The 17,679-nt window shown below is 32.0% G+C and overlaps 2 protein-coding genes across 2 annotated transcripts; both read right to left on the bottom strand.

Annotated features, from left to right (window-relative positions):
* Positions 1-736: 736 nt before the first annotated feature.
* Positions 737-3,592, bottom strand: LOC114193497 (putative disease resistance protein RGA1). Its single transcript, XM_028083328.2, has one exon. It carries the CDS (start codon positions 3,470-3,472, stop codon positions 875-877), a length of 2,598 nt encoding a protein of 865 aa, XP_027939129.2. The 5' UTR covers positions 3,473-3,592; the 3' UTR covers positions 737-874.
* Positions 3,593-4,076: 484 nt separating this feature from the next.
* On the bottom strand, positions 4,077-10,134 carry LOC146888873 (uncharacterized). Its single transcript, XM_085666604.1, has 8 exons — positions 10,047-10,134; positions 9,883-9,939; positions 9,181-9,237; positions 8,933-9,109; positions 8,272-8,710; positions 7,261-8,189; positions 5,951-7,168; positions 4,077-5,737 (listed from the first exon to the last, which is right to left on the bottom strand). Exons 1-8 carry the CDS (start codon positions 10,132-10,134, stop codon positions 4,077-4,079), a joined length of 4,626 nt encoding a protein of 1,541 aa, XP_085522730.1.
* Positions 10,135-17,679: the final 7,545 nt, after the last annotated feature.

Genomic DNA, 17,679 nt, shown 5'->3' with positions numbered 1-17,679 from the left:
TACTGCCTTTGCTCCATGAGCCTATAATTTTGGATAACTGTCAACCGTTTATTCTTATTCTTCCGTTATGTTAATGACATTGTGGTGTGCGTTAGTTTTCTCTCCGAATATTTTGGACAATTGTAAGGAGTGACACTTATACTCCATAGTGTGTCCTTGTTTAGTATATCTCATGTGATGTTTCATTTAATTAAGCGTATTTATTAAATGGGACGTTACAGTATTATTCAACAGTTATACTAATTAATATTGCTATTATTTAGAACTTTTCTAGTGGCTTGTTATTTTATTTTTTCTACATGATTTGATATGCTAACTCACTAGAGAATGAAAATATGCCATAAACATTTGAGAATGTTTGAATATGAAATTAAAATTGATTTGAAACTCTTATAAAGTTCAATATGCCATACGTATTTGAAATTACATTAAATAATGAAAATAAAATGTAAAGGATAAAACATGAAGATAAGAAAACTTTTATCAAAACTGAAATAAGAAGAACTGAATTGCAAAGAGCGAAAAGGTATAAAAGCAGGTCCAGACTATTTTATTTATCTTCATTTTTTTGTTCACATATAGAAAGAAATTTTATCATAATGTATCTAAATGATTTAAGCATACCGAAATATTTTACTATTTTTGCAAATATAAATGAAATACTGAAATTGTGAATAACAATATTAATGATCGACAAGAACAAAGATAAACAATAAAAAACACAAAACACAAACACTGTTCCATAACAAGGCCATGGAGGTCTTCTAGATTGAAATGCATTACAAAGCCCCAATTATGGAAAACACTTTAACAAAAGAATAAACAAAGAAAATAAGGGGCTTCAAACTAGGTCTTGATCTTGATCTAATTCTTGTTAGGCTTCTGGTTCATCAATGAATACATTTTTTATGTGTGATATGTTTGGCCAAAATTGTCCAACATGGAGCTCATATTTTTCAGATAAGTGAGCACAATCTTCAATCCTTAAATTTTCAAGTGTGGAGAGGTGACGTATACTATCTGGGAGAGATACCAACTTTGGACAATTCCTTATAGTAAGTGCTTTAAGATTAGTCAGAGTTGGCAACCAGTCTGGAAGTGTTTCGATATTAGGACAATCTAAAACAAGCAAGCTCTGTAAAGAGTTGGCAACTTCCTGAAGCCATCTAGGCAAGGCCACCAGCTGTGATAAACCATAAAAGGAAACAAGTTTTAACTTCAGTTTTGCACTTTCTTCTTCATCGTGACCATTCCACAGTTCCAAGTCCAGATTGATGCAGTTGTCAACAAACAATGTTTCTAATTTAGGAAAATTTTGACCATCCAACCACAAAGACTTCAGACTCTGACAGTCTGAAACGCACAAAGTCTTAAGAGCAGGGAATTTCACCCCTCCAAAAATGGACTCCACATTATGGCATGATTCAACAGTCAACAATTCAAGCGACCTTAATTTGGCGATCTCATTCACAGGGAAAACAGTTTGCTTTGTGGAAAAAAAAAAATCCTGGAGACTGATCAGTTTTCTTAATCTGTTGGGCAATGCTTCCAGCTCTATGCATCCGTTGACTAACAACACTTGCAAACTTTGGAGCTTGCAAATAGAGTCGGGGAGTCTCTTAATGTTGGGATTGTCGCTAATGTCCAGATATCTCAAATGTCTCAACTTGGCAATGTTACGAGGCAAAGTCTCAAATGTTGCACCACTTAAAACCAAAACTCGCAAGCATTTGAACTTCTCCAGACACGTCTTTAGTATAGCTTCACAGTTGGCAGCTGCTACACCATTTGGAAACAGTATGGTTCTCACAGCTGCTGATTTTTTGGTGACTAAATTGCTAAACAAACTACTTTCGGCAAAAGACAAATGTCTAACATTATCAGAAATATTTTGAACATTGGAATTCATACGTTGACACTCATCTTTAGCAACAAATAGGGCAAGATCATGCACCAAATCATGTATTCTGAAACCGTACATAGTGCCATAGTTTTGAAAATCTTGAAGAAAGGATCTTGACAGAAGTTCATGCAAATATTGATTGCCCACATCTTCACGTGTTCTATTCGTTTTTGGTAGTGCAATGAGTCCAAGTGCCCCCCAAAGACAAGTTATTTCATCACTTATGAATAGATGATCCTTTGGATAAAGGGAAAACAATGCAAAACATTGCCTCAAATAGGACGGCATGAGATCATAACTCAATTTAAGGGCAGGTAAAATGTCATCCTTTTTCTGAGGCAAATTCCAAACTTCATTGTCTCTCACATATTCCCATTCACTGGCTTCAAATTTTGAGAATAGTAAACTCCCTAATGTTCTCACTGCCAAAGGAACCCCTCCGCATTTTCTCACAATTTCTCTCCCAATAATATCAACTAAGTGAGGATGTTTTTCCTCTTCACCTTCTTTAAATGCCCATTTGACTAACAGAGACAATGAATCCCCTTCCGAAAGACCTCCTAAAATATGAGGGGGAATTGTGCCCATCATGGAAGCAATTGAATTACTTCGTGTAGTCACAAGGATTTTACTTCCTGCTGCACTTACTTGGATTAAATTCCGCAACTCAACCCATTTAACACGGTCTTCGTTCCATACATCATCCAATACGAGTAAGAACTTTTGACCGGAAAGTTTGTTTTTGAGTTGATTTTGCAGTTGTTCCAGATCCAACGTGTTCCAATTCGGTTGGTGAGAAGCAGCATCATCAGATATAGAATCATTGGCAGAATTGATGATTTTGATAATCAGTTGTTTAATGTCAAAGTCGTCAGAAACACACACCCACATCTTCAACGGAAAGCACTCCTGGATCCTGCTGTCATTGAACACAAACTTCGCGAGAGTAGTCTTTCCTAAGCCTCCAATCCCCACAATGGGGATAACAGAGAGACTTATATCATCATCATTAGGATTCTGCTGCATCAAAAGCTCTATGATCTTTTCTTTATCGTGTTTCCTTCCTATCACATCAGAATCACTCACACGGGAGTGTGTCATATCTCTCCGATGAACAACACGTGTATCAACCTCAATTCTTTCAAGAGTAAACTTATTCCTATTAGTTGCAACCTTGTCTAATCTGTTGCTGATATCTTTAATTCGTTGAGCCATTTGGTAACGAAAAACAAGTGGATTAGAACTTGAGAAGAAGTGACTTACCTTGTCTTTCGTACTACCATGAGCTTTGACCACTTTTTTTCGCAGTGTTTGACACTCAAATTCATCCAAAAGATCTTCGGCATCGGAGAAGACAGTTTTGAGTTGAGTGAGCCATTGGCGGAGCTGATGGTTGTGCTCCTGCTTTTGCTGAGCATCTAACAGCACAGCCTTAACTAAAGAGAGAGTGTTTGTAAGATCTTGAAGATCATCGTATAAACCGACCACTCGAGAAGCTTCTTCAAAAGCACGGGAAGCAAGCTTTGCTATGAGTGACTCTGCGATGCTGAAGAGAAATGATTCGGCCATAGTTCTCTGAAAATGCAAACGGCGGAGTTGAAAAGGGAAGCCAAAATAGTGTTTCCAAGTCAACTTTGTTGTGGCAGAATGTTTGCTCAATGGATTATAGATCTACCCAATGACCAATCCCACTTGCTATTTTGTATATAACTAGTCCATCTACCCGTGCAACGCACGGGTTTTTTTAATATGTAATAATTGTGGTCATAGCAATGGGTTTTTGGAGATTTAATAATCTATATGATGATAATCTAATGTTTTAAAAAGATGTTGACAATGGAATAGATCAATTTAGAATGTAATTAAAGTTGTATGTCAAGTTAAGATTTGATTTCATTGAATATTGTCGTCAAGCACCAACAACAAAAATATGACTAATACACTACTTTGTTAATATAAGAATTAAAAAAGAATAAATTACATACCTTGAATGTATCCTTTGGTATTGAAGTTCATAACTTCCTTTTGTACACAATGACTTCTTTGTTCAACTTTTTCAGTACAATGATTTTCCTACATGGCAGAAAATAACATAAATCAATTGATATATATTTATAACAGTTTTGAAATGAAAAATAAAATTCTAAATGACATACCTATAATTGATTTCTTTTCAAAGAGTTTCAAAAATTTCTTTGTACACAACGTTTTTAGTTGTGTTTGTTACCTTTCCATCTTCATCCAATATAAGTATTTTCAGTCCTCTTTTGGTTTTGACTCTAGAAATAGCAACATATAGTTGACCATGTGTGAATACAGGTTGTGGAAGATAAAGGCCAACTCTAGAAAGCGTTTGTCCTTGACTTTTGTTAATCGTCATTGCAAAGCATAAAGATATCGGAAATTGTCTTCTTTGAAATTTGAAAGGCAACCCTGAATCAGATGGCACTAAATCCATTCTTGGTATAAAAATGCTGTCACCAATGTTTTTTCCAGTAATTACAGTTGCACATATTACATTCTTGCCTAAATGTTTGACTTGCAATCTTGTGCCATTGCATAAACCTTTTGCTTGATCAATGTTTCTCAAGAGCATAATTGGAACACCTGTTTTCAACTTCAGTTTATGATTTGGTATCCCTGAACATTTGATATCATTTAAAAATTCAGATGTAAACCATTCAGATTGCACTTCATCTTGTTCATCAGATTGGCAAGGTGTATCTGAACTTAAATAAGTCACCTCATCACCACCAATTAAGGACAACATGAAATCATTTACTTGCTCTACAGAATCATTTGTTGGGCACAAAATTGCTCCATCATCAAAATAATTAGGATTCAACATGTTAACCACAAATTCAGGATAGACAAATTCAACCAATGACAATAAAGGTAAATCTGTGTTTGTAATTAGGATCTGTTCGGGAATTTCAACAATGCACTCACCATTCTCATTTAGATCCATTTTTGCGTCTCCAATCTTCAAAATCCAATCAGCAAATTCTTGAATATCATTGGCTGTTTCAGTATTTGATGTAGTACTTAATCTCATGTTCTTGGATAACTTTAGCACTTTACAACAATTCCATAACTCTGAATAGTTGATTGATGATTTTATGATATCAAACTTAGATCCTTTTTTGATAACTGGTAGAATTTGTCTAAAGTCACCTCCTAACACAACTGCTTTGCCACTAAATGGTTTGTCTTTATTGGCATCATCAACATTTCGCATAATATCTCTTAGTGTTCTATCAAATGCCTCAAAACACATTCTATTCATCATTGGTGCTTCATCCCAGATAATCAAACTGGTAGCCATAAGAAGTTTTGCCCTAAGACTACCTTGTGCTATGTTGCAAGTTGATTCTTCATTAATTAACAGTGGGATGCAAAAGGTAGAGTGTGCTGTTTTTCCACCAGGAAGTAATAAAGAAGCAATTCCACTTGATGCTACGTTCAAAACAATCATGCCTTTGCTTCTTAGACCAGCTAACAATGTCTTCCACATAAAAGTCTTACCTGTACCACCATAGCCATATAAGAAAAAGAATCCTCCCTTCTTTGAAAGAACTGCTGTCATGATATGCTGATATACATCAATTTGTTCATCATTGAGTGCTTTAAACAAACTGTCATGTTCTCTCGCCATGTCTTGTTTATTATATTGCAGCTCATCAACAATAAATCTATTATTGAATGTATGTACATCTGAAAGATCAAGTTGAGGTAATGAAGGATAATCTTTCAAACTTCTACCATTTGACATTAGCATTTCCTCTATTTCCAGAAGACATAGTTTTTGTAATTCAGCAGTCTCAATTTGAAGACCTGCAAATACAGATATATAATAATCATATACATATATATAATATAATAATAAACAACTAAACTTGAGAAGATCTGTAAATAAGTAAAGAACAAAAAATACAGATTATGAATCTGTAAATTAATATTGTTTATAGTTTGAGAAGACATGCAATAAGTAAATAAAACAATTAAAATATATATGTATACGAAATTAAAAGAAAAAATATGAAGTACCTGGTAAGTTCATCTCCTTCCTTTTTTGGTACAAAATTCCATCACATAAGATACTCCAAGTAGAATTCCAAACTATATCTGGTTTAGAAATTGTATTCATGGACAACAAAGTAACAAATAATCTTCTAAGTTGATACCCACAAGCAAATTCACTTGCTTCTTTGATTGCATCAATATATTCTTTGTCATCAGCCAACAATCCCAAAACATAGCAAGCTTCTTGGTATGTTTCATAATACTTTCCATCAATTGTCTTAATGCTTTCATAATCAATACAACCTTTTTGAATGGTCAGTAATATCCTCAAATAATAAAGTTCTCCAGACCCAGGAGGAATATAAGTAAGTCTACCAATGTTGTAGCCTTTCTTCCTTGGTTTCCATTCTTTTTCTTTGGCAAACCACACAAATTTACTTGGAAATTCTGAATAAGTCAATTGTTTTCCTTCCTCATAGACTTTGTTAGCCTCAAACCAAGCTAGAAACATTGTGTTAGCATTTTCATATCTGTTGAAGACCACATTAATATCATCATCATCTTTAAACAAAGCTGATTGTTGGCCAGGAAGATGAAAGGTCAATCTCTGAACAGGAGGCCATCTGTGATGGATGTCAAAAGCAAATATTCTCCAAGCAGCTTCACATGGTGATAGATACCTATAGTCGTAATACCTTTTGATCTCATCAATAATGGTTGATTTTTCAGACTGTGCAGAGTTGTTGCTAATTTTAAGAGTAGCTCTGTCCGGACCTTTGTTCACATATTTGAATAAATATTTGATTGAATTGGTCTTGTTGCAATACTCTGTATTGACGTGTGCTTGATACCTCATTAGAAGTGGTGGATTGTAGGGAACAACACTTCTATTGTCCAGCTTAATTCCATTCTTCTCAACAAATCTACCATTATCAAGTCTTCTATAGCATGGATATCCGTCTTCGTCAATTGAAGTCGAAGATGTGAATTTTTTTGGATAAAATTTAGAACATCTTCCTTCCTTCATGCAAGGTGAATTACGTCTTGCAGGTCCGCATGGTCCATGAATCATGTAACTTGAGACAACTTTTTCCAATTTGGGGTACAGATTAGAATTTGGCAATTCAGCTGATATTACTTTATCAATATCAGTTGAATTCTTCAACTTGCTTTCTCCATCCAACCATAAAAGTATATGCGCATGAGGTAGACCTCTTTTTTGGAATTCTACTATGTACATTCCTGCATATATAAATAAAAAGTAAATATAGTTGTTAGAATTAAATTTAAGAGAAAATTATATAATGTATATAACTTCATATAATATAACATACCTGCAGTGCTTTTTCCAAAGAAGTCCTTTTTCTTAAAATCTGTCATCATTTCATCCAGCTTCATTTTGAACACTCTACATACAATATCAGGTCTATCCGAAGCTGATAAGCCTTTTGCTAAGACAAATTCTTTTATTTCACTCCAATTGACATTGCATGTTATAGTAATGAACAAATCAGGATATCCAAATTTTTTACAAATTGCCATAGCATCTTGACAATTGTTGAACATGTATCTGGTACCACCAGTGAAAGAAGCAGGCAAGACAATACGTCTTCCAATTAAAGAAGGATCTGTCTCTCCTCTATTAACAGCTTCTTGTAATCCATTAAGAATATCACAGCGAATTAACTTCTGATTCGCTCTGATGAATGACAACCTTTGCGCTTCAACCATTGTATAGCAATCCACCAGAAACTGTTGGAACAATCTGCATGCATTCACAATATTTCCTGCTTCTACAGCTCTTTGTTGTATTCTAAAGGCAATAAATTCTCGCAAAGAAATTCTAACTCTTACCCTGGATTTTGTTTTTGAATGACATTCTCTTATTGGTATATCCTCTTGATAACCATCTTCTCCATATGGAAACATGAGAGGATATTGTAGTGGAATGAAAGCGGTGTGAGTTTCGTGCAGTCTGGTTAATTCACCAGAACATTTTTTGACCACTATATCTCTGCCTACATCCATATTGCCAAAATCACCAACTATAAGTGCAGCTATTTCATCACATGAAGATGTATTGTAGACTCTAGGGTCTTTGTTTCTGCCTCTAAATAGTCTTAGCGTGAAATCTGATTCCATATGTTCCAGTGACAAATCTCTTACTCTTCTAAAAGTTTTCGCAAGAACATTGTGATTGTCAATCATTTGAATCAAATCAGCAACCAATGATTCATCTATAACAGATTCCTTTGTGTTTGAACTAAAAAATAATAAAGAGAAAGCATGTCAACACATATATTTAAATATTTCATATAATGAAATTATTTAATATATTGACTGACCTGAAATGCTTGACTCTGTTAGTCATTTCATTTTCGGTATCATATATGTAGAGCTGTGCAAACTTTGGCTTTGATCCATGCTCTGGCAATAAACTGCCAATACGGTGATAGTTCTGTCCATTCAGAATAAATTGTGGAGGAGCAGAACCATTGTTCATTGAATTATCAATCTTACCACCAATTGAAGTAAATGCAAACATGCTATTGTATACTCTTATGTTTTGTAAAAATGATTTGCTTCTCTGATCTTCACCATTTAACAAACCTTCAAGAAGATTAGGTGGTCTTTTTAATAGTGGAATTTGTACTTTTCCCTTTTGACAACACAATGAGAATTCAACTCCCTTAGATGTGTTACATTTTTCTGCTCTTTCTTCATACCAAAGTTGAGCTTTACAGTATTGGCATTCCAAGCAAGGTTCTCCAATATTGAGCAATTCTGAAAATCAATATAAAACATTAGAATGAAGCTGCGAATATTTTAATCTGCAGTTATATACAATTGTGTTGGACATTATGTACCTTGTAACTCTCCTTTGCAATACAATTCGTTTGTAGTTGTAGTACTTGTATGATGTTCTTCAATATTAGTAAGATGAAAACTAATTAATGATTTAAAAGGAATTTATATTAAAATCAATAAGTTTAATATCAGAATTACCATCATCTGTTATTGTTGCTGAATCATCGTTTGTTGTGTCTGAATTATTATGTTGTCTTGTTGTTTCATCATCAAGATTGAATCTATTTTGAAGTGATTGTATGACTTGAAAAGGATATTTCACAACTTTATTCTTAGAAACAGAATGCGACCCAGTTACAACATCTGATCTCCAACCTATGAAAAACAACCAAAAACAATTGTCCTACCTGCATTGGGATTGTGAGTATGAATCCAAATGTAATTACCTGCACTGGAATTGTTCTTATTTTGTCCATAATTTCTCTGACTGTTATTGTTAAAAGCTGGAGTCATTCAAAAACATTATATAAAATCTAAAATTGTCATTTCAACATGTATATATCAAATTAAGAATAATGTACAAATATACCGAAAGGACTATGGTAAGTTAAAGTAGAAGTTGCAGATTGTGAAGTGATTTGTTGTTCAACTAAAGTACTTGAAAAACTTGAGAATTTGTTTACAGTTTCTGCACTGAAACGAAGGTTAGTTTAAAGTGGTACGGAATTAATATTCTTCATAAACAATGTTAATGTTAAGCATTCGAAGAACTTCACAACTGACCAATTTGACTGTGAAATAATGAATTCATATTGTGAAGGTTGTTGTTGTTGTTGTCAACATCTGGAAAAGGATTATTGTAGAAGCATTGTTATTAAAGAAATAAAAAAAAAGACTTCATTGATTAAGTTAAAAACATTCTTTAAAGATATAGATTAGAAAGAAAAAAACTTACTAATATCCAACTGTTGTAATGGATTCCTGTCTATATTTTGGTGAAATGATGTTTGTGATACAGTTGGTTTATTTGTGAGTAAAACAACAAAGATGATTGAGTATGCATCTGTGTTGTGAAGTTAAAATCCAAAACATACATATGGTTTGAGATGTATATATATATATAAAAAGAAATTGTGAGATTTATTTACTTTGAGACGTATGGTTTGCAAATCTAGTTTTCTTTCTTGCATTCTCTTCTTTCTCATCTGCAACATAAAAAAAAATAGAAACATACAAATGCATCATTTCAAAATAAATGATTGATGAAGAATTAGAAAACATAAATGGATTAAGTAAGATGTTAATGACTTACATGAATGTTGAGGATTTTTTGCATTCAACCTCTGTTGTAGCAGCAGTTTCCTTCTCAGCCTTGCATTTTTACAATCGTTATGCTCCATTACAGTACAGAAATGTTATGGAATAGTTTCAAAGGTTACAATGGAAGAAGCAAAAATAAAGGTAAGTTGACTCAATGAATGAAAAAGTGTTTACTGTTTTATTCCTATATTGGTGAATGTTTTTGTTAAACTTTTTGGTGTAGCTTGTACCTCTAATCACAATTGTGGAAACAGAAATATATGTAATTATAGTACGAAGCAGTTTTTTGAGAAGAGAAAAAGATAAAAATAGAAGACAAACATAAAAAAAAGAAAGAGCATGCAGTACTGAGTGTTACTATATCAGAAACATTCATATATATAGCACTTATTTCAGAGTTGATTTGTTCTTGCAACTAAGAAAACATTTCCTTTTTATGTAGGTACAATCAGACGTTTTTTTGAGTCAGTACTATATATAGTAAAACAAAGAGAACTTTTTCAAAGGAATTATGTACAATCTTAACATCATTATGTATAAAAATGATAACATACAGTCAGTGTACGCACATACTAAAGCAACATACATCCATACATATGATTATAGACATGATAACTTTTCATTATTCCTCCAACTATATATGTTTCAATTTCATCATATATATCTCATTTGAATTATAGAACAAAATAATTTTATTTCTGAATATGATACCATAACAGAGAAGCTTCAAAGAGATTTCATTGATAAGAAGGTAGAACTATACATATGCATTGCTGAAAATAAAAGAACTTGTAGGTTGAAAACTACGTAAGTGGCAGAAATAAAAAAATAACTATTTATTAAAACTGTAAATTAAAAATTACAATATGTTAGCACTTTGACATTCTGATTGCTTTTCATGTGGTCCACCTCAAACACCAAGTCAATAGTTTGATGAAATCCATGAGCAGTACAAAATTCCTTCCAGCCACTTCCAATTTTGGTAGACTTCTTAGGATGATTTCTCAACAACAGTTTGCACTTCACTGTTTTACGCGGTCCATAAAGATAAATGTATTTAAAACTTCCTTGACGAAGATAATTGCCAAAATCAGCTGGCAAATCCTAAACAAATTAATGAAATTAGTATATGGATTAAATTTTAAAAATAATTTCGAAATATGAATGAAAATATGATACAAACATCCATTTAGTAAAAAATTTGAAATTTATCTCACCAGATGGCTAGCATTGCATTGATTTGGATTCAGAAATATTTTGAAATGCAACTTCGGTCCATTGAAAAGGGGTTGATCTGCCTGAATTCTATTAAGAAAACGTGCAATAGACAAAGGTTTGCATTTACTGGGAAAAATAGTGATGTGGAAGCAAGAATCACCAACATATCCAAAATAAATAGTGTGAAAATCGTAAAGATCATATATGTGCCTTAAGTCAGTCCATCCTCCAATTAGCATTGGTTTTTGTAAATTCTTGTTATAAGCAACCACATGTCTATTGCCTTCTTCATCTCTTAAAGTCCATTGACGCTGAAGATCGTCATCATAAAGAATGGTGAATGCACGATCAACAAAACCAACAACCTCGAAAGACAGAATTTGTTTAAGAAAAAATTGGATTAGTTAACGTTAAAAACAGGATATTGTAAAAGAGAAGAAGAAATCCTTCTATGCAATAGAAGGAGTAGAAGAAATCTTGTAAAAGAAAATATGTCTGAAAAGTTTGACAATGAACTTACCTCGTCCTGAAGGTGAATAATAGAGAACTGGTACCTACTCATTCTATTAATAACATCATCTTCATTGAAGTTGTTTTCCATTTGGTTGGACTTTGAGAGAGATAGTATAGAAAAAGTTTGAAGAATGTATAATATCCTTGAACTGATCTTGCCGTCTAATGTTCATGGTAGAATGGAGATGAATATTTATTTATAGAAGACCAATGACAGGTGAAAAGACGGGACGATTCCAAATAGATTCTTCAACAGTAATGTAATTATTACTGCATTGGAAAACTGGAAGAAGATAATAACAGAATAAAACTTTAAAAATATATAACGTTATTAAAAATATATTAAATTATTCTATTACGCTACAAATATAATAATATAGTATATGTAATATAAACCAATAACAAAATTCCAAAAATAAACTTCTGTAATGTATAATATTATACGTATAAATTAAATATTTCATTCCTACTTGTTGTATAAAAAAATGTCAAATATATCGTAGAAGGTTTAAAACTTACTAATTAACAGAAGATAAGCCAAAAAAAGTATTCAATAAAAAATGTATATGGCATCCAATTCTGTTGTCAAAACTTAAAATCTGTCAACAGATAATTCCTTTGCCATATTTATATTATTTATGAAAAGTAAATATTATCAAAAATAGACATTAGAAATAATTTTATGAGAAAAAATATAGATATGTTATTTATGAGTGGCACAAGTTTAAAGAAGAATTCTTTTACACAAAAAAGAGGTTATTTACGACTTCCATTAAATGATGCTACAAAATGAAATCAATTTCAGCAAGTTTTGATGTAGCTGGTAGTAATCTTTGTTGACAAAAATTGAAAAATGTCAACAATATCTTGTGCACCAGCATATAAAATATTTTAAATTCTAAATAATTAAACTCAAAACCGCATAATATTGTTATCATGAAATTGAACATAGAAGTTGAGGTTCAGATGAAATTAAAGATCAAATTTAACATAGAAGTGGATGTTCAGAGGAATTTAAAGACAACAAATAACGTAGACATATTACATCCCCAAAATGAAAGTCCTAAAAATAATAGTCTTGGAATAGAATAACTAAAAGTGGATCTCAAATCGCTGATTTTTCCTTCTTAATATTTCTTTTTAAAAGCTTCAATGGAACATTGTCTTCTTCGATGGATTCAAGTGATGCAGTCTTCTTTCCAGATTCTCTCTTATGTGAACTGCTAGCATCATCGTTGGTTGGATTATCTTGGATTAGTTCAGGTGATTGGGATCCAGACTCAATTGTTTCTTTGGTAAATCGGACTAATAAATCCTACAGTATTAAAAGTAAATTTATTAAAACAAAATCGACATACCAAAATGAACACATTATTAAAATTATTAAAGAAATCATTGATTTGAAAAACATGAATATAAGTTGTATACCTCTGAAATATTAACGGTGGACTCATTCACTATACGCAATTTTTTCCTGCTAAACTCACCATTGCCAGCATAAACATCCTTCAAATAGGTAGAAATAATGAGATGATAGAAAAGAAAAAGATGACTGCATTATAAAGAGATTATAATGTAATAAATATTATCTTAAATTACATCTTACCACAGATTTCAACGAAGAATCATTGAATTTGTCAATGATATCATCATCAACACATATTTTCTTCACTCTGAAAGACTGTTCAAGTTTGAAATTCTGATCGTTCCTACTTTCAACTTTAAAAAGCAGACTTCTATCAACTAACTCATCAAACTGCTTAGGCAAATTTCCAGAAGAATTCATCTACCAAAAAAAAAAATAATTAAACATTGTGTAATTAAATATATAAGTGGACATATTGAAGAGTATACCTTATCATGAGCGTCTAACATATCAGCACAAGTTTTTTTGAAAAGGGTAGTTGCATCCCTATCAAAGAGGACAAATGTGGTTGAATCGGAAGAGTCCATAACTCGGATCTTAATCCTATATCTGAAAATTGATAAATAAATTTCATCAACTTGATAAATAAATTTTACCATGTTGTTTGAAATTGACATTAATATTAAAAAACAATTCGTTAACCTTGGAAAGACTTTTATAACATGCTTGTTACACTTTTCACAAAAGAACATCTTGGAATCTGGATAAACAGCTTTGTTGCACACACAAGCAATATACCACCAGTCATCGTCAACCAAGATATGCTTAATTGTTCCAAACAATATGAAAGTGGTGACCTTTCAATATAAAAAACATTAATGAATGTATTATTGTGAATAAGAAAAATTGCACAATGATACAAAAATATATTCTAACCTCTTTACAATCTTTTAGACCTTGAATGTTGGTTCTAGGTGTAAGTGTTAAAAAGTCCTCTTCGACAGTATTTTTTGAAGTCTGAGAAAGTTGCGTTAATCCTTGAGAGGGAGATTCATTGTTCTCAAACATTCTGTGCAAAAGGAAATATAGTTATACTCATAAAAATTAAATATATCATTGAATATATGTATATCTGAAATATCAAGTTCACGCAATCAAGGATAATTTGCATTACAAAGTAAAGAAAATATAGTGTATGTCATATCTGAAATATCAGATACACTATATTTTTAAATATAAATTTCGAATAAAAATTACCTTGATTTAAGTTCAGATGCTTCCTTGAAGTTAACATTGTACTTAATACGGGTGCAGAACTTACAATTTTGAACTTGAACCTTATCTATATTTAAAAATATAGTCTATGTGAGAGTAACATGGAATAAGTAGTACAAAGTACTTTGTAAAAGTAATAAGAAAATTTTACCTTGAAAAGTTTTGACTTTCGCAAATTCTATACTTACAGCAGTATTTTGTACTTCTCCACTCGAAAGAAATACATTCAGTTCATCGACATAAATACCAAACAAAGTACACTCTATTCGAAACCTAAAAATTAAAGTGCAATATAATGTGAGGTAGTTAAAAAAGGAATTTAATATAGTATAGTATAGATATACAATACCCATCGGCTTCTATTGCTATGACATTTAATTTTGTTGTCTTTCCATCAACTTGCAATTCTCTTTCAGTCCCCACTCCGACCAGTAATCCCAAAATATCTAAAATGCATTGTATATGTGTTAAATCAGATACTTTAACAAAAAATGTTTATTAAGAAATAAATTAATAGTTACGGAACTAAAAAGATTTACTTACCAACCAAATAATCAGTATCAAATGCAGAGGTTGTCAATAAAGACAAAGGTGTGTATTGTGGTTTAATATCAGGAACCAAATTAACATTAACCAAAGAAACTTTTGTACCAAATTGGAAATTTATCTTATAAGGGTGGTGTGTTGTTCTGTATATTCCAGAATTCGGAGCAACACTGAAGTTTTGTATTGCATAAACATGGCCTTCAGAAATGTCATTTTGAAATTTGTAAATTAGAGTACGTCGAATTGAAGCATGTATTTTAGAACCCTGAAACACATAAAAAGAACATTTAGCATACCACTATTTAATTCATACAAATTTGTAAAGGAAAGTAGGTGTAATGGAAGAATTTAAAGAATAACAATAATAATAACCTCTTTGTCTTGAATAACGAACTCCATGGAAAAAGGACACCTCTGTTTAGTGAAATCAGGAACAAACCATGAACGAATGACCCTAGCGATAATATTCCAATTTTCCTTCTGGGGGCTTACTTCGCTTATGCTCTGGCTTTGGTTTGGAACTTCACAGAGAGACATGTTGAACTCAGAAGAACAATATTGAAAAGTGAAAAGTAAAAAAGACCGGATTAGATTGGAGACATATTTATACTTACATACATAAATAAGGAACTAATAAGACAAAATTGTTATGCATACAACTAAAGTAAAGAAATACCAAAAAAAAGTTGAAATAATACCTTACTTATCAGATTGTATTTTTTATTAGTCAAAGGAGAGTAAAAGAAGTTAAACGATTAATCAAGACGTGGATATGGAAATTTTTGAAATGGTAGAAGAAAGCAAAAAGTAGAATATATTCAAATAAGGACTCTTGAAACATGGTGTACGAACGTTTTGACAGAAGTCATGGGAATATATATTGGTCAACCCTGCAAATAACCTCTATTGATGTCAGAAGGAATAAAGTATTGATATTCATTTATTGAAAGGTTTCATAGTAAAGGAAAATTCAGAGAAAAGCATTCTGATGAAAATAAAGCATGAAGCACATTACTTGAAAGTGAATAAAAAAAGGGTTGCCGTGATGGAGTAAGCAAAAAACAATTAAGCAAAAAACTGCATATACATGCATACATGCTGGTTTCTTATGCATTCACGAAAGAGGAAATGTAGAGAAAAGTGATACCAAACGATAATGTCTTAGACGAAATTTCAGAACTGCAAATGTCATATCATTTCGTCTGTAAAGCAAGACTACTATATTTGTACATAAAACAAATGAAGTACATACCTGTGATGACTGGAAACGTTAATGGCTTGTAAGAATACGTTAATGTATGTGAAACGTCTTCTGGATGAAGAAACTGTGTTGGATCTGTACAAAAAGACAAATAAAAGTATGGTGCAGAAGCGAAACAATCTTCTAAGAGAAGGAACTTTGTTTGAATCTTCTAGGAGAAGGCACTCGTTTGGATTATTTAAGTTAATAAAGTGAAAAAATAAAAAAAAATATAAATCAATAGTACAATTAAATATTTTATGAAATGACGGATGCTTACAGCAGAAGAAATGTCGTGGAAGGTGGAAGATAAAGAAACATAATGAATAGTGCAATATGTCATATGAATAGACATTCAAATGAAATAGTAAAAAAGTATTATAATGGATGTGTATGAAAAATGTTCTGGAAAGTTATATATTTAAATATATATAAAAAAAAAATTAAAAAGCAGAGACATGATATGATTTGTGTCTGACAGTAATTAAATGCCACAGATTTACGTATATGGAAGAAGATATGGAGCAGGTATGAGTAAATAACTTTGGAGTTCTTCAAAATAAACCGACTAAAACATATACATATATGTAATATAATAATAAACAACTAAACTTCATACAAAACATACAGATTAGAAATCTGTTAAGAAATATTGTTTATAGATTGATCATAGCAGATGATAATAATCATTTATATTAAGAAGAACATTGACATCATTGCTTGCTTGTTGACCGTCAACCTCAAAAAGAATTAAATCTTTTTCCTCGAGTCCATGCACTTCACGAAAACGTTTCCATCCACTTCCTATCTTGACTGATCTAGGTCTAATCAACAACTTGCATTCAACTCGTGCCTTTGGACCGTAAAGAACAATGTGTGAGAACTGAGTGTTGGCAAAATATTGTCGTAAGTCTGAATTTAAGCCCTGGAAAAAAAAAATTTAAAATAATATGGACCAAAATTACTTTTGTAGGTGTCAAGGTTAAAGAAAATAAATGATGGACAAAGAAGATAAAAAAAATCACCAGAAAGCTTGCTTTGTAGTTGTACTTAGAAAGCCGGAACTCAAAATGAATTAACTTGGTCCTTATGAGAGGAGCATTTGTTCTAACATGACTTAGGAATTTATGGACAGTTGATTCTGAACAATGATCGTAAAAGTGTATTTCAAAAACATAATTCCCGATATGCCTTAAATAACATAGTTTCGGTGGTTTAATTTGATAAAACTTTCTTATATCAACCCAGCCATCAGTAATTCGCGGACCATAGGTATTCATGTTGAAGGTAACATGGTGAGCATGGCCTTTTTGATCACAAATAGTCCAACGTGGACCCAGTTCAATGCCTAATTGAATGACAAACAAATGATTGACGAACGCAAAATCCTTCATAAGAAAACCAACATAAAAACAGAATTAGTAAAGGATGTCGGAGAACAGTGATGGTAAATTTTTTATAATAAGC

This window comes from Vigna unguiculata, chromosome 1, assembly GCF_037176805.1.
Source record: "Vigna unguiculata cultivar grain cowpea cultivar isolate G323 ecotype 2 chromosome 1, ASM3717680v1, whole genome shotgun sequence".
NCBI lineage: Eukaryota > Viridiplantae > Streptophyta > Magnoliopsida > Fabales > Fabaceae > Vigna > Vigna unguiculata.
This window is presented reverse-complemented; position numbering and strand designations above follow the sequence as displayed.